This window comes from Danio rerio, chromosome 3, assembly GCF_049306965.1.
Source record: "Danio rerio strain Tuebingen ecotype United States chromosome 3, GRCz12tu, whole genome shotgun sequence".
Taxonomy (NCBI): Eukaryota; Metazoa; Chordata; class Actinopteri; order Cypriniformes; family Danionidae; genus Danio; species Danio rerio.
In genome coordinates, this window is record NC_133178.1 from 36,657,066 (window position 1) to 36,679,658 (window position 22,593).

At 36.4% G+C, this 22,593-nt stretch overlaps 2 protein-coding genes and 4 non-coding genes across 8 annotated transcripts; all 6 read left to right on the forward strand.

The window, feature by feature from the left end:
- The first annotated feature begins 65 nt into the window (after positions 1-65).
- Positions 66-2,026, forward strand: rps11 (ribosomal protein S11). Its single transcript, NM_213377.1, is given in 5 exon segments — positions 66-104; positions 823-957; positions 1,145-1,220; positions 1,430-1,559; positions 1,846-2,026. Coding segments are annotated over 5 exon segments (480 nt in total). The 5' UTR covers positions 66-89; the 3' UTR covers positions 1,970-2,026.
- LOC137490806 (small nucleolar RNA SNORD35) lies at positions 609-693 on the forward strand. Its single transcript, XR_011010867.1, has one exon. It is a non-coding gene; the product is annotated as a small nucleolar RNA SNORD35 (small nucleolar RNA).
- On the forward strand, positions 994-1,080 carry LOC137490805 (small nucleolar RNA SNORD35). Its single transcript, XR_011010866.1, has one exon. It is a non-coding gene; the product is annotated as a small nucleolar RNA SNORD35 (small nucleolar RNA).
- On the forward strand, positions 1,267-1,351 carry LOC137490808 (small nucleolar RNA SNORD35). Its single transcript, XR_011010869.1, has one exon. It is a non-coding gene; the product is annotated as a small nucleolar RNA SNORD35 (small nucleolar RNA).
- On the forward strand, positions 1,652-1,736 carry LOC137490807 (small nucleolar RNA SNORD35). Its single transcript, XR_011010868.1, has one exon. It is a non-coding gene; the product is annotated as a small nucleolar RNA SNORD35 (small nucleolar RNA).
- Positions 2,027-3,209: 1,183 nt separating the features above from the next.
- On the forward strand, positions 3,210-19,138 carry hrob (homologous recombination factor with OB-fold). 3 transcript variants are annotated; one of them, XR_012401126.1, is made up of 10 exons: positions 3,210-3,401; positions 3,531-3,581; positions 4,636-5,562; positions 8,249-8,332; positions 8,633-10,207; positions 10,711-10,819; positions 13,022-13,107; positions 15,733-15,852; positions 16,032-16,236; positions 18,875-19,138. XR_012401126.1 is itself a non-coding variant. In XM_684402.9 (10 exons), the coding sequence occupies exons 1-10, from the start codon at positions 3,390-3,392 to the stop codon at positions 18,931-18,933; spliced, it is 1,794 nt and encodes a 597-aa protein (XP_689494.2). In that variant the 5' UTR covers positions 3,210-3,389; the 3' UTR covers positions 18,934-19,138. The 3 variants fall into 3 exon arrangements, 2 of the variants coding, with proteins under 2 accessions (XP_689494.2, XP_068075378.1); XM_684402.9 differs by having other exon boundaries at positions 10,067-10,207; XM_068219277.2 differs by having other exon boundaries at positions 10,070-10,207.
- Positions 19,139-22,593: the final 3,455 nt, after the last annotated feature.

Below are 22,593 nucleotides of genomic sequence, written 5' to 3' on the forward strand. Positions count from 1 at the left end.
CCGCCTACGCTTTGTCGTCATATCCGTGAAAGACTGTCTTCCGTCTGCCTCGCGCATGTGTAGTCCTCTTTACGACTCGGCTGGCGAAGATGGCGGACACTCAGGTATGTGACTCCGAACGGCGTGGTCGCAAAAAAGCGTTTGAATTACCGTCAAAGTTAAATCTAAAGCCGCACGTTATGGTGGATTAGCGTGAAATAAACGTGCATGGAGGCAGTCATGGCCAAAACGGACTGTATTCGGCATTATAATATGCTATTTCTGTTCCGGCTAGCGTGTAGGAAGTGTTGCTGTACGGGAACACGAGCGGCCTTCCTTTACTACACCAGCAGAACGTGGCTTCATAAACACTTCAGAGTTACAAGCAGATACTCTAGCAGTGTGTAAATCAGCATGGGTGGTTGATTCACTCTTTGTAAGTGATAAACCAATAGAGACCGTAGTTTAGTCGCTCCTTACCAAAATGAGCAATGAAAATGTTCTCTAATAACGGTGATTGTAAAACAAATGCTTTTATTTTGTAACGTCATTAACCCAAAACGCATTTCTAGATTGTTTTCTTAAGGATTACGTGTGCATTTAATACACCTACTAAATACACACGAAGCTGCAAATGATGTTTTTTCTCACGATGGTCTTCCAAGTCTGTCAGGCTCTGACGACACTGCCTTATGGCATCACTGATGCAGCAAAAGTCCTAAAACTGTTAAACTAATGACTGGAAACGCTCGACGTTGAGTCATCTTAAGAAGATGACAGAAGAGGCTTTTATTTTTATTACACAAGGATTGTGACTGACTCTGTGCTTGTGCTTAATTTCAGAACGAGAGGGCTTATCAGAAACAGCCCACCATCTTCCAGAACAAAAAGCGGGTTCTGGCAGTTGAAGGAAGTGGCAAAGAAAAGCTCCCTCGTTATCACAGAAACGTTGGATTGGGCTTCAAAACCCCCAGAGAAGTGAGTTTGTGTTTGTATTCATGATTGTAACTTTGTTGCAGATGATGTCTTTCTCACGATGGTCTTCCTAAACTCTTAAAGAGCTCTGAGGAAACTGCCTAATGGCAATGCTGATGCAGTGGAGTATAAATTTAGTTTAATCCAGTTAAGTTCAGTGGACTAATGTTCTTGTGCTTTATTTTCACAGGCTATTGATGGCACTTATATTGATAAGAAATGCCCCTTCACTGGAAATGTGTCCATCAGAGGCCGGATTCTCTCCGGTGAGTCTTCATATTCCTTGGCAGTTTAATTGTAGTGTTGTTGGGGTGCAGGTGATGTCTTTTCTCACGATGGTCTTCTGAACCCTTTGGGTTTTGAGGATGATGCCTTATGGCTTTACTGATGCTTCCCTGTCATTTTTGGAAATCAAAGCTTAAAACTACATCTCGATTACAATACACTAAGTTTCTGATGTTTTTTTTTTCCTCAGGTGTGGTGACCAAGATGAAGATGCAGAGGACCATCGTCATCAGACGGGACTACTTGCATTACATCCGCAAGTACAACCGTTTTGAGAAGAGACATAAGAACATGTCTGTCCACCTCTCCCCATGCTTCAGGTAAAATTCCTGCTGTGGCACTTTCATTTATTTGGTTAAATTAAAATCTAGACACACTGAGTTTTAAGATGTCATCTGAATTTGTAGCTAGCTGCAAATGATGTTTTTTCTCACGATGGTCTTCCAAGTCTTTCAGGCTCTGACGACATTGCCTTATGGCATCACTGATGCAGCAGATAGTTTATCATAAGTTTTGTTATAATTGGTTTAAGATGTGTTGATGGTTAATGCTTTAATTTTTCACTTTGTTTATTACCAGTATTATTAATGTTCTCTATTTGTTTAGGGATGTGACCGTAGGTGACATCGTTACAGTTGGAGAATGCCGACCTCTTAGCAAGACTGTGAGGTTCAACGTCCTGAAGGTCACCAAGGCAGCTGGAGCCAAGAAGCAGTTCCAGAAGTTCTAGAACTGATGTTTTTACAATATGGCTCCTCTGTGTTGTTGAAAAATTAAATAAAAAATTTAAAAAGAACATTGGTTGATTGTTTATACTACAGTCTTTAATGCCTTTGTGCACAAGCATCTTTTAGAAAAATGACCCTCAATGTGATTTTTTTTTGGATGTCCTTTATCCGTTTTAAATTCTCAGAATTGTGCTTGCTTGTATAGTAACACTTTACAGCCTCAATGTTAGTAAATGCAGTTGAGATGTAATAGACTTTTTTGTCTTGATTGACGGCAGAAAGAGGTTTGTCTTATTTTTTGATGTAAATACAAAATGTTTTCCCTTTTCAACTAAATATTGAGAGATTATTTAGTTATGTCTTCAGCTATTGCTAAAATTAACAAATCCCAAGTACATAATGTTTCACAATTCATTCTTGTTGTCCCAATGCAAATCAATTCATCCCTAAAATTTAAGTGGATTCAACAAATGTTCAGCAAAAAAAAAAAAACTCAATTGTTTTTTAACTTGTTTAAAAAGCAGCTAACAGTGTCTTACAGTTTGGCTATGATTTAATGTTAATGTAATCGACTATTTGGGGAGTTACATTTCCTTCATTAGTCAATTATGGCATTGACTGTTTTTTAGTTACTTAAGCTGGTTTCACTTGGTTCCCAAGCCAACACGTCTTGATAAAATATACATTACTGACGTTAAATTTTTATTTTTTCTAAAAATCTTTTTGGGTTTAGCTACTGCTTGGTATATCACTGCAACTGGGAGATAGTTTTAAGTCTGGCAGCATTCAGGCTTGTTCATATGATCTGCACTAACGGCAATTACAACAGTTAGCTGTAATTTGTCCAAACCTGCAAGTGGAAACACGACCTCAGTAGATGGTACTAAAATAACATCTGCAGGTAAATGAAGGAATCAAATGGACCACCAACACTTATCGCTAAATAAAAAGGAAAACATTGCTTAACATTGGAACAAACGGTTTTATTACGCACTAAAAACTGGGACATTATTAACAAAACATTAACAAACCCTAAAATTATTAGTACATATTTTCAACAGTCGTTAGGTCGGCCGTGGCCTAGTATGAACTGAATGAAATAGAAGACTTGTTTAGTGAAAAGCACCGTATTTTAGTCGCCAATAATTTAGGAGACATGGACACTTTTTTTCTCTTCTCCAGCAGATGGAGCCACTTCACCTGTGCTCTACGCGTCAACAATACACGTCACTCGCCTACGTCACTCACGTCGTACGTGTTTGAACGTGGCGGCGCGAAGAAAACTGGAGATTTATACTTTACATCGGTGCTTTTCTCTTTATACACATCTAACAAGATCAACACCTTAAACAGTAAATTGTTTAAGTTAGTAATTTACGCTTGTCGCGATACTGATGTGCTCGTATTATTAACAGAGCAGACATGACAGCCACGGTAAGCTACAAACAATTAGCATGTTTAACTTAAGTAAACTATTTACCGTATAACTAAAATCAACATCTCCCTTTTTATTGAAGAAATGCTTCACTAAACACTATTCTTATAATATGTTTGTTGACACAGGCTTGTAGTAAATGGAAGGGGCTGTTCAGCGTTGGAGAGTTTGATGATGAGGTTTGAAGTGTATTTTTCATTCATTTTTAAATTTATTTTAATGTAACGTAGGTAGGACTCAAACCATGTGTACAGTGTGTAGTTTAGTAATACACGTGTGTTGTGTTATTTATTGGAATTATTTTCAGTTTTTAAAGTATACCAAGATATGTAAATGTGATTTAAAGTTGAAATATTATTTTAAAATATTGTTGTTATTGTTTTTTACTTAGTTATGTACTCCCAGAGCCATTTATATTGATGTTGATATTTAGCTGCTCCATATTGGTGTTTTGTAACGTATTTTTTATGAGGTGAGTTGCTAGCCCAACTCTTAACCCCCAACCTGAAGGACCAGGACATACACAACGGACAGTTTAGCTTGCCCAATTCACCTATAGCGCATGTCTGATCTGTGGGCCAAACCCACTTGAAAACAGCGAGAACATGCAAACTCCACACAGAAATGCTAACTGACCCAGCCAGGACTCGAACTAGCGACTTTGCTGTGAGGCAACAGTGCTACCTACTGCGGCTGTTACTGTATTTTAAATCATCTACAATAGGGCAGCACGGTGGCGAAGTGGGTAGCACTCTTGCCTCACAGCTAGGTCAGTTGGCATTTCTGTGTGGAGTTTGCATGTTCACCCCGAATGGGTTTTCTTTGAGTGCTCCTGTTTCCCCCACAAATCCAAAGGCATGCGGTATAGGTGAATTGGGTTAGCTAAATTGTCCGTAGTGTGTGTGTGAATTGGAGTGTGTGGGTGTTTCATAGTGATGGGTTGTGGCTGGAAGGGCATCTACTGCGTTACAAGCATGTGCTGGATAAGTTGGCGGTTCATTCTGCTGTGGCGACCCTGGATTAATGAAGAAACTAAGCCGACAAAAAAAAAAAGAATGAAAGTCATCTAAATACATGCTTAATAAACAAAACTATATAGTGCTGCTCATTGCTAGTTAATGTTAGCTTGTTTTTATTAAATAACATTTTAAAAAACATTTGTCAAATCAGAATTCATATTTGTTGATGTTGAAATGTGTCTTTGCTTGGCCATCATTGATTTTTCATCTGCAGGATTTGCTTGAAGCTGATTGGACGTGTCCACCAAAACCCACATCTTCTACCACTCCTTCTGGAGCTCCACCATCTGCGTCCTCGCATGTAACAGCTGAAAAATCCAATCATGCTCAGCAGAGTTGTGTTGGCATGTCATCAGACTCTAGTTCCGTGGCGACTCTTCGTACCCCAACATATGGCGCTATCAGTCTCCTACCAGACCTAACTTGCCATCAGCCACTCTCCCCCTCAGTTTATTCCCTCCGAGCGCCTGCGTCGTCCCTGCAACATTCCTTCAATCCATTAAACCCCCCACCCCCAGCATCCCTCAGTGTCCCGCAGAGAGACCTCCCTCCTCAGGATGACTTTGACGACTGGGATGTGGATCTGGAAGAACTGGACAGCATTCCTCAGATGATTTCTGAGCCACAAAATAATCAAACCTCACAACTGCGCTGCATTTCGCCTGCTAAACGAATGAGACCGGCAGCATCAGGGATGTTCTCATGTGGCACGTTTGCTGCAACCTGCTCATCGCCAATTTCACAGCCTCTAGTCAACACCTCATTTGCATCCACAGTTCGCGTCCCCATGCATCCAGCTACGCCAATTCAGAATCAAAATCACATGCACCGCATCACACACATCTCACGGTTTCCCAGGCCTGTGACTCCCAGGCCTACAGTCGTGTCACCTATGTGCCAGAGGAGCATTTCGACCCCGAGGACCCCGCTGCAGCACAGAGGATCTCTTTTTCACTCTGTGTCTTCCACTGCTGATTCCTCTTCCACATTTACACCTCGTCCTCTCAACACACCTGTTCTGACCAATCACCTGGTCCAGCTGGTGTCTGCAGCTAATAAGACACCTCAGAGACCACAGAGCCGCATGATGCCAGCCAAAGCTCGCCGTTTCCCCGGGCCAGCAGGAGCACTGCCACAGCAGGTCAGCCAAACACCGTTTCAGCTGATTATTGTTAATTACACCAGTATGTGCTGCCTGATGTACTGTTTTATTACATGTTTATTCATGTTCTTTAAGCTGGGTTTTTTTTTTGCACGTGGAATATATTCAGCTGGACTTAATTAATCATAATTTGAAACAATCTGGGATAGTTTTGTTCTTTAAAAGTCAGCTAGGAGTTGTTATCATAGAAACCTGCTCAAGGAAAAGGCTCATTTTATATGAACAGGATTAGAATCTGTCATTTCAAGCAAAGGCGATATGTGATGAAGGTTTCTATTAACTGCTGTTTGTCTTACAAAATATTTTAATGAATTAGGAAAAATTCAATCATCATTTTTAATGTTAATTTCTTTTTTTAAATCAGCGTTCCCACGCTTCTTGAGTGTACTTGAATTTCAGACCGTAGGTTGTACCTCTCTTAAATGATGATAAGATTATTTGGCAGATCCTGGATCTTTAAATCTTGATCTCCAGCTAATTTGGTTCTTCAAACAGGTTCGCAAGTCAGATTAAAATGTCTGGGTTGACTGATCTGAGATCGCTACGTGTGTTGTGAAGGACTGATCGATCGACCCTCAAAATCATGATCAGCAATGCAGTGATTGGCTGACTGTACAACAGCGTAGTGACATCATCTGGTTAATATTATCAACGTGGGTAAAATTACATAAAATTAATAGTAAACAGTTTGTTAAATATGATGCGTAATAACTTTTCACACTTGTGGCCTGCAGGCTTTACACTTTCATGTGTCGAGAGTATTTAGCAATTTATTTAGTTTTGCTTTTAGAGCAAATTTTCTTTGTTATAGTAGCCCAGGCCTATTCAAGTTTCCTAATAAATGGATGTTTAAAAAAATTTAGCATCAAAAAAGCATTTTGATATTGGTAAAGTTGGTATGACCAACTTTCGCGAAGCATCAAATCACCGGCATATTATCTGTTAAAACGTGTGCATGACGACATAAATTATTATTCCTTTCCTAACAAAAATAAGAATATTGGTCATGTCCATTATCATACATAAATTGTGCTAAAGCTGGGTTGGTATTTTTAAAATGGTACGCATTTGTATATAAAAAGTCAATATTAATTAATGTTCTCTTTGAACCACTTGAGGAGAGAATATCCCTGTGACAGTTTTTGTACCTTTATCTCAGAGTGTAGATTGGATAACAGTTTTATTTATAATTTTTTTTAAAACTTCTATTCATATATATATATATATATATATATATATATATATATATATATATATATATATATATATATATATATATATATATATATATATATATATATATACACACACACACACATACACATTTATATATTATTTTTACTATTTTCCCCAGCCTTTGTAACCTATAGGTTACTACTGTAAGAAAATGTCAGCGTTCGGTACATACTTTCAGTATACCTTTGCTTGAAATGACCTGATCTAATCCTGTTTATCAAATAAGCCTGCTCCTTAGCAGGTTTGAGCTACCAGAACTTTTACTATGATAACAACAACTTGGATGAGTTTTGAAGAACAAAATGATCCTGGAATCTTACCTAATTGGTCAGATCCAGTCACCAACAATCTATCTAAATTTTGATATACATGTAAGTTTTTTTTATTGCAAAGAGATGGTTATTTCACAACAGCTGTTATACATTTTACAGCAATTTTTAAAATAAATTCCCTTATCAGGAAAAGAAAACTAAAAGCAATTACACAAAATTTTATGATAATAAAAGCAATATATCTCTTTACATAGTCTTCAATTTACACAAAAACTATTTTATGCGTTAGGTTAAATAGGAGTTATACTCTATTCATTTGGACCAAAAGCAAACACTTATATTTATTGGAATATTTTTGTAGTTTTCTTCAAAATAAATATACATTAAACACATTACAATATGTAGTTAAGAAATAACTAACTTTGGTTTTTACCAATTCCATTGATCCAACCGGGCCATTATCAAAAATCTTTAGTGTTTAGCCCCATGTAAGACTATAATCTCAATTATAATGTTTTTTTCAAGTGTTGAATTTGACTTGATAAAACCTGTAGAAACCATGAAATAATAAATGTAAGGCAAGTTTTTTTATATAGCACATTTTATACACAGTGGCAATTCAAAGTGCTTTACATAAACAGGAATAAAAGAAACGGGTATAAGAAAAAAATAAATAAAAATAAAAAACAAAACATAAAAAATGTGTTTTAAAAGAATGAAAAAGAAGAGAAAAACATAAAAGTGTGATCTGTCGGACGATGTAAGTGTAATGTTAAGTACAAAAAAAGACTTTCATGGCACTATGCTGGGGTGTTAATTACAAAGGTGCTTGGTTTAAAATTATTAGTGATTTAAAACTTAATTTAATCTTTAATTTTGGTGTCCATGTAATTTAGTCCTTTAAAATAAACACAAGCACATGCAGCACTCTGAGATAAGTCCATCCAGATATTTTAATCAGATTTGAAATTTAGTTTGAAGAACCAGATTAGGCAGAGGTCTGTGATCACAGACCATCATCATATGATCCGGGATCTATCAAATCATCTCCGGTGATTTAAACGAAGTACAAAGAACGATTCTCTGGAGATGTTTGCATTCTCACAGATTCTTTTACAGAGTTTCTGCATTGTTTGTGTGGTTTAATTGTCTTGTAGGTCAGTGGGCAGAGTCTTGATGACATTGTTGTGTCAGTTCCTCAAACACCTGCACATGGAGCTGTTGCACGTCTAAGAAATGAGGTATGTGAATGTAAATTCGAAACTCTTGCAAGTGAATTTTGAGGCTTGTAGTGTTGTATTTTACTGTTATAGGTATTCCAGGTTTAATTTAACTAAAACTAAGCAAACAATTCTATCTCACTGAAATGAATTACTGACAAACATACATAAAATAAAATCAAAAGTATAACCTCCTAAATTTTTTTGGCATAGACTCAAAAAGATGTTGATCCATATTGACATGTCATCATGACACAGTTGCTGCAGGCTTGTGGCTTACACACCCCTAATGTGAATCTTCCGCTCTGGTACGTTTCAAAGGTGCTGTATTGGATTTAGATCTGCCGTCTGCAGAAGCCATTTGAGTTGAATCTATTGTCATATTCAAGAAACCAGTTTGTGATTATCTAAGTTTTGGTGCATCGTGTCTGGAAGTAGCTATCATAAGATTTGTTCATTGTGGCCATAAAGGGATGAAAACTGTCAGCGACATTACTCAGACAGTCTGTCGTGTTTACATGATGCTCAACTGCATATATTCTGTTTGCATGCTTGAATTTCCAAATAGGTCATCTAGATCATTCTTAAATACTGGCACCAACAAACATGCCAAATTCAAAGTCACTGAAATCAACTTTCTGCCATTGTTATGATGCCTATCTTGAACTTCAGCAGATCATCTTGACAGCATTTACATTCTCAAATTGAGTTGCTGCCAGCTTGCCATATCAGGGTGTCCGCAGGGTCTTAAAAAGTATTAAAAGTTGCTAAATCAATGTAGAGAAATTTAACACCCCTAAAAAATTAAAAAGCAAGATTTTTGCAAGGTTTTAAATGTTATATCATTTTTGAACATGCAATGCATGGTTGTATGCAAACGTTTGCCTAAATGAAATCTGCGAATATCAGGATGCTGTGTAGTTTATGAAATCCTAGGTTTGACATCACGCTGCAATGTTTACTGCAGTAACAAAAGCAATACCATTATTTCTGCAATTCTATAGGCTCCAACTTACTGAATTAGCTAGATTTAATAGTTCTACAGTTAATAGTTTTATTCAATATATGAGTAAAGTTTTAGTTTCTTACATTAATATTCAGTAAATATACTGGAAGTTAAAATCTTGCCAGTATTTCCAGTTAAAATCTAAAGTGATTATAAGGTCTTAAAATGTATGACAAGAGTCTTTAAAAAGGTCTTAAAAGGTATTAAATTTCACACTCAGAATTCTGATTAGATATTTGTGCAAAGAGCAGTTAATAAAGTGGCCTGTGAGCATCCTATAGATAGATGGATGAATAGATCATAGTTTTAATCTACTTTAAACTGCTTTAACATTAACATTGTTGTTATAGGAGCAAAAACCAAAATATACAAAAATTACTAAAACTTGAGTTGAGTAAAATTCAATCGAAGCATCAACATAATTATTTATTACCAGCTAAAAGCATCTAACTAAATCTGACATTTTTTGATAATTGGTTAACTACTTATTTTAAGGTGTCCTTATTGCGTGTTTCCATGTACTTACTATAGTATATACAATAAACTCTTTGCAGCTACCCCTGACAATATCATCACTTTAAAATCAAGTCTAACCAATGAAAGCTCTTAATTAAAATGGTACAATGATAATTTCTCTTTTCATGCTATCACTTTTTTAAGCTCTACATTTGTGTGTATTCACACAGACACGTTCACATTTTCTCAACTTTTGTTTCAAAATGCCCTCAGACTTGCACTGCTTTTCTCAGCAGGTCTCCAGCTCTCAGGTGAGTGAGGAAGAGGAGTTCAGCAGGGGGCCGTGGGCAGTGATGAAGGCTGAGATGGGATTGGATGAGAAGAACCCTTCATGCTTCCTGCACTCTTACAGTGTTGTCATGGTGCTGCGCAAGGTGAGTTATTTAAATCTCACAGCAGACCGTATTAAAACCAGCTCATTTTAGGGTTTGTGCGCACAATCTTTTTAAGCGTAGAACTTTGTTAGTCTGACAATTTCTTCATTTTACCCAGATTCCAACAATAAACATTTGCATTGCTTTTATTTACGCCTGAAGTGGAAATCCATGACTGTAATCAGGACAAATGAGGAATCTCAGCTCCCTAAATGATTAACACAAACATAATCACCGTTGTCATCAGTCACCTTAAAGTGATTATTAATGTAATTTTAATGTGTTTTGCCCAGTGTGTCATAACGATCCTCTGCTAATGGTACACGTGTGTTAAATATTCATTAGGCTGACAAATGCTGATTAGTTTTTCTCTTGATTCATTATCAGTGGCCTTGAGGCTGAGCTGCAACTTATGTTTTTTTTTTCCATTCAGTTTCTTTCCTTTTTTTGTGTTCTCTTGGTGCTTCTTTGTAACTTTCCCTCTTCCCCTCTCAATTCTCCAGGCAGCTCTCAGACAGCTAGCTAAGAATAAGGTCCCCAATATGGCTGTGGTCTTGAAGAGCATCACGCACACGCATGCAGATGCAAAAGCTGTCTTCAGGGATCCCACAGGTACTGCAGATAATTAGGGTGGGATGTACACCACTAGCCAAGTTTTAGAAGACCAACATTATCTAATGACTCAACAAACTGAAAACTGTATTTTAGATGTTTCAAAGTGGCTATTTTTGTTAACATTTATAGAAAACATTTTATAGAACGCTTTCTAATGTACTCATCTGCTGCTTAGTTTTTGTTGTTGTTATTAATATTATTATTGTTATTATTAATGTTATTTTGTATATTGGTAAATTTTATATTTATCCGCTTGATATTTTTGTGGTTTTTCTGTCTACTACTATTACTACAGTAGTCTACAAGTGTATCAAATGTTTTTCATAATTGTCCAAGATTGGGGATTGTTCAAGAACTGTGGAAGGTTTTGATCTACATCAGATGTTTACTACTAGTACTAGTAGTACAAAAAATAACCCCAAAAAGATTTGTTCAGCTGTGATCATCAGTCATCATAAAATGTGATTGAGAATGAGTATGTAAGTTTAAAATGATAGTATTTCTGTTTCCAAAATAAATAAAAAAGCTAATCTACTGTTAGCTAATTTTAATATTATAAATAGTTTTTGGACCGCAAATCAACATATTTCTGTAGGATATTCAAATACAACACATTTTAACATTTTCACAGTATTTCTGTTACTCTCACTGGCAACTTTATTAGGTACATCTGTTCAACTGCTTGTTAACGCTAATTACATGGCAGCAACTCAATGCACTTTGCCATGTATACATGGTCAAGACGGTCTGCTGCAGTTTAAACCAAGCATCAGAATGAGGAAGAAAGGTGATTTAAGTGACTTTAAATGTGGCATGGTTGTTGGTGTCAGACGGGCTGGTCTGAATATTTCAGAAACTGCTGATCTACTGGGATTTTCACGCACAACCATTTCTAGGGTTTACAGAGAATGGTCTGGAAAAAAGAAAATATCCAGTGAGCGGCAGTTCTGTGGGTACAAATGCCTTGTTGATGCCAGAGATCAGAGGAGAATGGCCAGACTGGTTTTAGCTGATAGAAAGGCAACAGTAACTCAAATAATCGCTTGTTAAATAACTACTTGTTACGTCCAACCTTGGGGTTGATGGGCTGTAGCAGCAGAAGACCACACCAGGTGCCACTCCTGTCAGCTAAGAATAGAAAAGTGAGGCTACTATTTGTATTGTAGCTCACCAAAATTGGGAAATAGAAGATACTACAAACATTGCTTGGTCTGAATAGTCTCGTTTTCTTATGCAACATTCAGGTGGTAGGGTCAGAATTCTGCGTCAGCGACATGAAAGCATAGATCCACCCTCCCTTGTATAAACGGTTCAGGCTGGTGGGGGTGTAATGGTGTGGGGGATATTTTCTTCTTCACACTTTGGGCCCATTAGTTCCAGTTGAGCATCGCGTCAATACCACCTGAGTATTGTTGCTGAAAATGTCCAGCCCTATATGACCACAGTGTACCTTCTGATGGCTACTTCCAGCAGGATAACACACCTTGTCATAAGGTATGAATCATCTCAGACCGTTTTCTTGAACATGACAATGAGTTCACTGTACTCAAATGGTCTGCACAGTCACCAGATCTCAATTCAATAGAGTACCTTTGGGATGTAGTGGAACGGGATGCTCACATCATGGATGTGCAACTGACAAATCGGCAGCAATTGCGTGAAGCTATCATGTCAATATGGACCAAAATCTCTAAAGAATATTTCTGCTACCTTGCTGAATGTATGCCAAAAAGGATTAAGGCAGTTCTGAAGGCTAAAGGGGGTTCAACACGGTACTAGTAAGGTGTACCTAGTTAAGTGGCTGGTGAGTGTATATTTTGCATCAATAAAATGCAATATTTTTCAAAAACTTTTATCCCCAAGCATATGGGTACTTGATTTCTATTAATGATTAACCTTTTTTATATTGTTATGTTTATGTAAAGAAATTAATACTAGGGTACAAAAATTACATTTATTGACAACAGTAATTTTATAGCATTTAAGCATATGTTTTAAGAAATGGGTTAAATCTATAATGTATAAAAATTTAAGTTCCATTTTTCAGTGGTTAAATTGGTTTCCATATCCATCTCTCTCTCACACCAACACAATCACGTTCACTTTGAAATCAGGAGCTCCCTGTCCAAACTGGTGGTCTTGCTCTGATTGCACACTCTTGTTTGATTTGTCTCTTTCTGTTTCATTTTCTTTGTAAAGGTGAGATGCAGGGCACAGTTCATCGTCAACTGGTTGAAGAAAGACAGGGAGAGCTGAAAACAGGAGCTGTGTTACTACTCAAACAAGTAACTATCTTTTAGACCTCACTATAAATGCACTTACAGTAAGAATGCAGCATAAATTGACCATATTTGATTAGCCAACCTGGGAATTTCTGCTGAACATGTCATATTGACTCACTGCATTTCTTCTGTTCAAAATGATCTACTTTGCCTGAGTAAGATAAAATTTAAAATGGGTCACACACAGGACAAGAAAGACTGCACCAAATTGCATTGTGCCACATCACATCCTTAAAATATAAAAAATGTGAAAAACACACTTGGCCCTGTTTACACTAATATGCCTTAGTTAAAAAATGGCATTTTTATAGAATAAAATCACTGTCATAAATATTTTGTGCGTAAATAAAATTGATGTACCTAATGAACAAATGTCATGCTATAGTTAAACATCGTTAAGTGATTCACTTAGAAATTCTGCGCTCGCTGCCTGTAACGTTAACTTACATTATGCTCACTATCCTCTGTCTCTTCTTAATTTTGATTATTTAAAATGTCACTGAAACACAGCAAAAATGGACCTCATTAAGTCTCCACACTTTACTACAGCTCATGATGGACATTCCTCAAAGAGAGAATAACAAAAATCATACCTGATTAGGTGTGTGGAAGCTCAAGTTCCCAGCAGGTGCAACGTTGTGATCGATGACTCTTGCTTGTTTATTAATGCCTGTGACAGCAGTGGCGTAATTTTGACAGTGGAGTGTCGCTTTTTGATTGGTACTCGTAATCATGTTGTCGTGTGCGTGGTGAAACTGTATTTCGTGTTTGTAAAGTACACCCATCGTAAATTTATCAGTCATATACAAACAGACAAAGAAAATGACGTATCTGTCTGTTCTAATCGCAGATTTTGGATTTTGTACCCTCGTAAAATTACAAGTATGTTTCGTTTTCCTTTACGTTTTTATAATTACAGTAATCATAATTTTTTATTATGTTTTATAATTGCGAAAATAAATTTCACCCATGAAACATTTATCACAGTGATTTAATTCCATACATTTTAGAACAAAAACGATCCACATCCACACTGACATTTCTAAAAAGCTGTCTTTCCACACTATACAACTAAAAATGCACATCCCATGACCACACACACACAGGCACACATACACTGTCATGCGCTGCAGGCTATGCGTGCATCTGAGCTTCAGCAGTCAGCGAGTGCTTTGAGCACAAAACCCCGGAGAGCAGTGCACGTCGGACAGTTTATCAAGGATGTTCCGCTGAGGCGCGTCTCACTATCGTTGTTAAATGTGATATTTAATTAATCTTGTTTCTATCTAATGACTCTTCTGTCTTTTGAATCTATCAGGTAACGTGTCACAGCATCAGCACACTGCTTAATACTTTTGCTTTCATGCTTGTACTTAGTAATTTTAGCTGAAACCTCAGATACTGTTGGGTAGTTCCTGTTGGTTGTGCACCTTTTTTACTAACCAAGTTTGTCGACGCCATTATAACGACACCGATCACTCTGCCTATTCATGCCAGAGTCCCTCAGAAAAAGTGATTGACGGGGTAATTTGTGCGTAACTTATTTTATTTATGATTTTATTATGCGTTAAACAAATACCATGCAAGTCAGGTGATTGAATCGGTAGGCTACAAATGATTAATTTGTTATGAATTTATTATTCCTAAATAACTAATTCACGATGCCATCATGTGTCGCAATGTTTCACATTAGACATCGCACAATGTCAAGTTATGCGACATCGCCCAACCCTACTCATACTTGTCAAACAAATTGAGAAATGTGCCTGGGCATGGTTGTTGTAGCATAGAGTGAAGACACCCTAAATATACGAACAATGTCCTGTCATCATGCGTATAACATCATACACCCTCCACTTCCGTTTTGGTTTATCAAAAACAGGGAAACTCCAAAAACATTTTAATATGTTGTGTGTTTCACTCAAATACTTATTTTCCCCGCTGTATATGATGTAATGAAGACCACAACTCCCATGATTCCACACTCGGTCAAGGCAACATCAGAATGCTAGTTTTGTTTTTGTTGTGAATACACACCAGCAGAAAAATAAAGTGCATACTATCCCTTTAAGAATCTTGCATATGGTCAACTAATCACTTTTTCCTATTTTAATTAAGCATCACATCTTAACTGAGCTATGGCACCTTCGTGGCCATTAAATCATTAACCGTATTTGCAGATAATTTTCTCCTCTCTTCTTTATCATTTTCAGTTTTTCATACATTCATTCATCCATTCGTTTTCTTTTCGGCTTAGTCTCTTTATTAATCTGGGGTCGCCACAGCGGAATGAACCGCCAACTTATCCAGCACATGTTTTACACAGAGCGGATGCCCTTCCAGCTGCAACCCATCACTGGAAAACATACACTCATTCACACTCATACACTACGGACAATTTAGCTTACCCAATTCACCTATCGCACATGTCTCACCTATAGCACCCGGAAGAAACCCGCGTACACGGGGAAAACATGCAAACTCCACACAGAAATTCCAACTGACCCAGCTGAGGCTTGAACCAGTGACCTTCTTGCTGTGATGCGAACATGCTACCCACTGCGCCACTGTGCTCCCTTCAGTTTGTCAATTTAATAAAAAGGTTTCTCAATTGTTTTTTTTTTATAGGTGGGTGTGTTTTCACCATCACACCGAAATCACTACCTGAATGTCACACCCAACAATCTTCTCCGGATATATCCACCTGATGGCGTCTTCCGTAACACCCAGCCATCCAATCATCTGCCGGTGAGTCACTTTGTTTTGCTTTCCAATGCATTTTACAGTTCTGTTTTTAGTTATTTTCTAAACCCATTTCTTCAGGTGTTTAATGAACCTAATATGTACTCAGGAGATGCTCCCCAAATTAAACCAGTTGTTTTTGTGTTGCTCATTCCTTTCCAATTGCGGTGTATACACACCCGCAGGAGCTTGTGTTGCGCTGTGAATCCTCCAGGCCTGCGGGGGGTCCTGTTTCTCAGATGGAGCTCCACTTTGATGACGAAGACGACGGTGAAAATGCAGTTGTGGAAAGTAGTGCTGCTGATGGTTTAGACATCTCAGCTGTCTCTAATGAGCCCTGTCAAGCATCTGAAGTGTTGGAAACCGCAGAGGACACAGCATGGGACGCAGGTGTGTATGTTGCAGGATCGTCAATTAAGAAATGTCACACAAACTAAAGTGCTGTTTTAGTCACAAAGCAATGCTGGTGTGCAACAGCAGTATTTGTGCATGAAGTGGAGTGAGGATTGTTTTTCTCCTGCTTTTCTGTAGATACTGCAGCTTTAATTCAGGTTTTCCATTGCTGGTGCTGAGAAAAAGAGCTGGAATGTGCATTTAGCATATTGTGACTTAACCCATTCAACCACTGTAAAAAATAGTGAACTAGTCGCAATTTTTCCTTAAATGAAGCATTGTTTTTTATTAGACGTATTTTATAAAGCAGTATTATTTATTTTTATTGTATTTAATAGTCTGAATCAGAATAGTAAATCTTAAATCAGAGCGGAAAGTTGTCTTTTTAAAATCAATGCAAAGACTAATTGACTCAATATTTTTGTCATCGAATACAAATATACAAACTTCTTTAAAGATACGTTTACTTGACTTGAAGTCTTGTTTTCTGATATACTGGGGTAATAATTCAACAAAAGTATCTGTCAGTGCCGTATAAAAATAACTACATTTGTTCTTTTTATAATCCATAACTTTACCTTTTTTGACAAATTTGTTTTAGGAAACTTTGTTTTCCAATTAAATGGATTTTAATATAAAAACAATCAAACAAAAAAAATCCTAGGATATTTTTTGCAGTATAAACTTTGTGGTATTGCTAATAATTTTGTTCTCTCTATGATTTGTCATATATAAAACATTTACGTAATGTGTTTTACTCTTATTTTTTTTACGTTATGATTGGGGGTGCGTCACACTGTGGATCTTCAGACTGCACAGACACAAACACATGTAGTTACGGTGTTAATTTTTTTTTTATGACAGCAGTAAATAACAACAATTATTTGAACTGTACAGCTGTAAAGGCTAAAAATAAACATTTTTTTATTTTTCATAATTTGTCTTGACCTGCAAATACATAAGCTGTTAAAATTTGCTTAAAGCAGCAAATGCTGTTGTAATAAGTATTTATTACCCTGTTCATGGTTGAGATGTCCCCTCTCACAGTTTACACTGCTGACTGGGATCGTCAGGACAAAAGAAGCTATTTTAAACTTAAAATTGAAAACTACCTTTAAAAACTAAGGGCCTGACAGTGATGGGAAGTTCTGATCATTTTACTGACTCGGACCTTTGAGTCTCGTTCGTTGTGAATGAATGGTGAATGAATCTTCAACCCCCAAAGACATTTTATTCAATTTACCAAAATGTTATCTATAAACTTTTCTACAACTAGCCCAAACACTCATTTCAGTACAATCAAGTCATGACTAAAATGCTATAAGAGAAAATAATCATTTATTATTACCTGGTCTTTTGTCTATGATTATGTCAGCTCTCCTCTTCTAACATGTCTTCAAATTTGAGTCGTTAGTTCATGTCACACTGACAGTCCCATAGAAGCTTAACCGAAGCACACAGTCTGAGCCGAAAGGAGCCATGATTAGTTTACCTTTTAAGTCTTCTGTTTATTTCGTTTGTTCATCACGTAACAGCATGTAAAAAGATATGACTCAAACTCGAGGACTCGAAATTAATGGATCAAATATTTTTCGGATCTAAATTCATATGACTGACTTCTGTCTTTGATGTGATGAATGAACGACTCAAACCCGATAGAAGACTCAAAAAAGGAAGTAATCTTCTCCACCTTCACAAATGTGCAGGTGCACAAATGAACGAATTGCTCCTTGAGAGGACTCATCATTCTCGAGTCACATAAAAGATTTGTTCAAAATTATTCACTTGTCAGATGTGGCGCACACAGTCTATGGACGAGCACTCTCATTCTCATACAGCGGAGAGTGGCTGTGTGGAACTCCCCCGTGCGTTATTCAGAGAGCAGAAATTTGTAAACAAGCGACTATGTAGAGACAGAAAGGACTTGCCTTTGTGTAAATAAGGTATAACATATGGCTATTTAGCTTGTTTATTAAAAGAAGCTGTGATCAGGCGCTATATAGAAAATAAAATTAACTTGACTTCAAGGGGAGCGTGGTAAGCCATTGGGATGGTGGGGGACCATGTAATGGGAAAACGCTAAAGTTGTTACAGACTTCCTTTCTAGAGCCCTAAATGACTCCATACTGCTAGTTTAACTGCCACGACAAACTAAACTGTGCTGAGGAAAGTATTATGCCATCTTTGTCAGATTCTTTACAAATATTGAAAAAGGATTCAGTGAAGTATCACTGCCAGGCCTGGAATGAGCTAGTGTGATGTCTGAATATAGACAAAATTTGAGCAGATCATGATAAAGTTTTGCTTATCGCACACCCCTAAGCTGGCTTCATTTTCATTCAGGATTTTTTAACATCATTTGAGCTTTATTTAAATTCATGATAACAGTTTTTCTGATAAGAATAATGCAATCATCATAATGGTTTTTATCAGGCAATTTACTCGACTCAATCAGATTTCAACAAATAATAATTTGTCTTCCAGACAGAGGGTGGTATGCTATTCTGAGCACTACTATCTGTTTGAAAGGGGAAAGAATTTCTCATTGTAATGTTTTGCATGCTTCGGTGGCTTTAAACTTTTTTTTTTTTTTTTTTTTAATTTGTATATTAATCTCATGCTTCTTTTTTTAAAGATGACCTTGATGAGCTGCTTGGAGAGTTACCTGTGGAGTCATATGATGGATTGCACTAATTACACAGTCACTTTAAACACTAAATATACTTGTAGAGCTCATATTAATACATACATCCACTGTATCCACCATAAAAAAAACACCCACTAACCAAAGACTTCACTAAATTTGTTCAAGTTTTATGTAAACGGTTGTAAATATGTACAAAAAAAAATTTATTTGTCACATGCATAAGTTGAATAAATTACAGATGAGACCTGAAAAGATGTGCTCAGTTTTTGAAGTATGCTGACAAATGCAGCAGCAGCCATGATTACACCTGCTATTCCAATTTTTGAGGATGATGTTAAAAGAAGGTGTGAACGGGGTCTAAAACATGCTGAGCTTTTCCAGTTTTAACCACTTCCACAGGTAGTTGGAAATGTGTTTGATAATGTTGCATTCTGTGGTTGAATATATTTGAAAGGACACAAAAAGCAAAGCGTAACACATGAACATGATTTCAGTCACTGAATTGAGTTTTGAAATGAATGATGTAAATGCCGGATCCTTTGGATGAAGTTAATGAAAACCTTTTTTGAAAGTTTATACATAGACTATAATGCATGTAGATGTTTAAGGGACAGTTTTGCATCCAAAACTAAAAATGTACTTGCCCTCAAATATCCAAATCTCAGTTTAACACAAAAGAAGATACTTCGAAAAATGTTTAAAACCTGTAAGCATTAACATCCATAGTAGGAGAAACAAAATGATGAATATTTTAATCCTCAAGTTTTATATGAGAATTGTGTTCTTAATCAGATGGAAAGGATTCTCTATGATCTAACTCATTTTTTTTTTCGCATTATGAACTGCTTCCTTCTGGTAGGAGATATAGAGTCCCTAAGTGTAGGTTGAACAGATATAAGAAATCCTTGTATTTGTACCTGTTTCAGAGGGTTTATTTAACAAGAGTTTATCTTAATTAGCATTATAATAATTGTAACCACACTGTAACAAATGTCCAGATTTTCACGTTACTGTAATTTTTCACAATAACTTTAGATTAGTATCACTTTTACAGGATTTAACAGTAAAAAATCACAGTAGTGCGTTGTATTCAGAATTTTATTGTGAAATTGATCAAATTAGCATGATTACAGCAAATTACTGTTAGAAGGCCACATTTTTTTTTTTTTTTTTGCTTGTTAGTTATAAGATCAAACTTTTTGTTTCATTCAACATTGACATTAACGCTACTTAACTTTATGCTAGTATAGGCACTTTTTTGATATTTAGAATTAACAATGTTATCGCAGCCCCCAAAATAAACAATAACTTGAAAAAAATCATCCTGTTTTGAAACGACATGAATGTCATAGTAATTGTTAATTTTTGGGTGCATTGCACCTTTATTTAATTTATATTTATAAGGTTAACATGGAACTATGAATTTGTTTTTTAATCAACATAACTTTGTGCTTAGCCAAAAAACGTAATAAACAATAACAAAAGCAATTGATTCATTAAACCAAACTCTGTTAAACACCCAAAATGATTTCAAAGTGAGGGTAAAAGTCTGAACGACTAGCCAGGGAAAGCCTGCTTCACAGTAAAATATTGTTAATTGTACAAGATTAAAGTGTGAAATCACAGTAATGGACTTCACTATCTACTATGAAGTTACAACATATGAGTGTAATTTCACAGTAATTTAATGTAACAATCACAGTAAATTACGGTTAACTACCTCACAGTCATTTGTTGTGAATTTACATAGCTACGTAGTAATGCAATTATTAGCCAGTAATTTACTGTCAATTTAAGGTCAAATTTTTACTATGTACAGTATTTTGTATTGTTTTTTTTTTTGGCATGTCTGCAACAATATGGTGATGGCCATAATAAATTTCCTGTCAAGGGTTAGGGTTACAATAAAGTTTACTACTACTACTACTAAAATATTATGGAAGTCAACGGTTACAGGTTTTTTAGTATTAAAATGTATTTTTGTTCAACAGAAGTCAAACAGTTTTGTAATGAGTAAATGACTGAATTTTCCGTTTTAGGTGAGCTATCGCTTTAAAATGGTATACTTTATTAATAACTGCACTTTGTGTAATAAAAGTCATAATTTTTACTTCAGCCTTCAAAAGTGGATAAAAGATTGATTAAACAAGCTGTAAACAGGAACACATTTCCATAGTCTACTTGCATTGTGGTTTGATTGATCAAAATCCCTCTTTATACCAGGTAGTTAAAACAAGGTATTAGCTAGCATTAGATGGGCTGAAAGAACATGTCTGTACAGATCAATGTTAATTTCACACTGAAATTAACCAGTAATCTGATGTGTTATTTTTTTTTTTTTTGGCAAGCCTTCCTTGTGAATTTAAATCATCCATTAAGGCTACAGTTTGCCAGCTGGATTCCTTCTTGAAGGACACAAATGGCGTAATTAGTCATTTCTGATGCACTGGTGGAGTGGCTGGTTTGTTCATGCTGTTTAAAAGCTTTTCCATGACTTACCGTAAGATGTCTTGAGTGCTTGACATTATTTGATAATTTCATTGATTATAATTGGAAGCCCTTGCCTGTTGCTTTTGTCTTTCACCAGCCTCTTTTGATTTACATTTTTACCTGTCTCGATTAATCTTCATATTTTATCAATTGCTCTGTACGATCGTGGTCTCGCTGTCTCAACAGCATGTCGCTCTGCATGCTATTGATTTCTAGATTAGGTGTATTCACCGTGAATCATTATAAAGTCATGAAGGTGCAGTTACTTATTCAGTCGTCCCCGGCATACCTTGTGTCTAATTAATTGATTAAATATTAAATTTCCTGTCCTTTCTGCATAACTTATGACTTGAAGTAAAGCAGGTTTAAAGCCGTATATGCTGGGACCATTGCCCTTTCGCAGGGAGTCATGACTGTATATGTATGTAGTACAGAACTGTGCAAAAGAAATGATGGGAAATATGTACACAAAATTTAAAAAGAACACTTTTATATGACCTCGACTTTTTTTTGGGAGAGACTTTGGGAGAGAGTTTTTCATGAACAATGCACTAATATTGCTCCTTTTCAGCACTTTACAGAGTTCTTTACATTTAGGCTGTCATATCTTTTGTTTTGTTTTTTCCAGACAGTCTCACAGTGTCTATAAGATTCTGGTCTGGACTTTGTGGAGGCCATTTTATGACTGATGGCAAAGTTTTTATTCATGTTATTATTTTTAATTAACATGAATTTTTTTAGTAACGTTTAACATTAACATTTTTATTAACAGTTTTTAACCCAAATATTGTTTCACTAGATTCAATGCAGTTTGTGTGTGATCATTGTCGTGCTAGTGGAAACATTACCAATGAAGTGCTTTTTAGGAATGGCTTATTTCACAGGTGTCAAACTCCGTTCCAAAAGGGGCGCAGCTTTGCACAGTTCAGTTCCAACCCTAATTAAACACACCTGATCAAGCTTATCGAGTCCTTCAGGCTTGTTTGAAACCTACATGTAAGTGTGTTGGAGCAGGGTTAGAACTAAACTGTGCAGGGCTTCGGCCCTCCAGGAATTGAGTTAAGACACCCCTGACTTATTAGATTAAAACCAATTCAGACAATACTAAAAACAGCACAGGCAGAAACGTGGCCACAAACCAGGACGGAGCCTTCATCATTTTTTCACAAAAGGCTGCAAGCACAGTCTTCCACCTCTCTCCAACTGTCTTTCACATG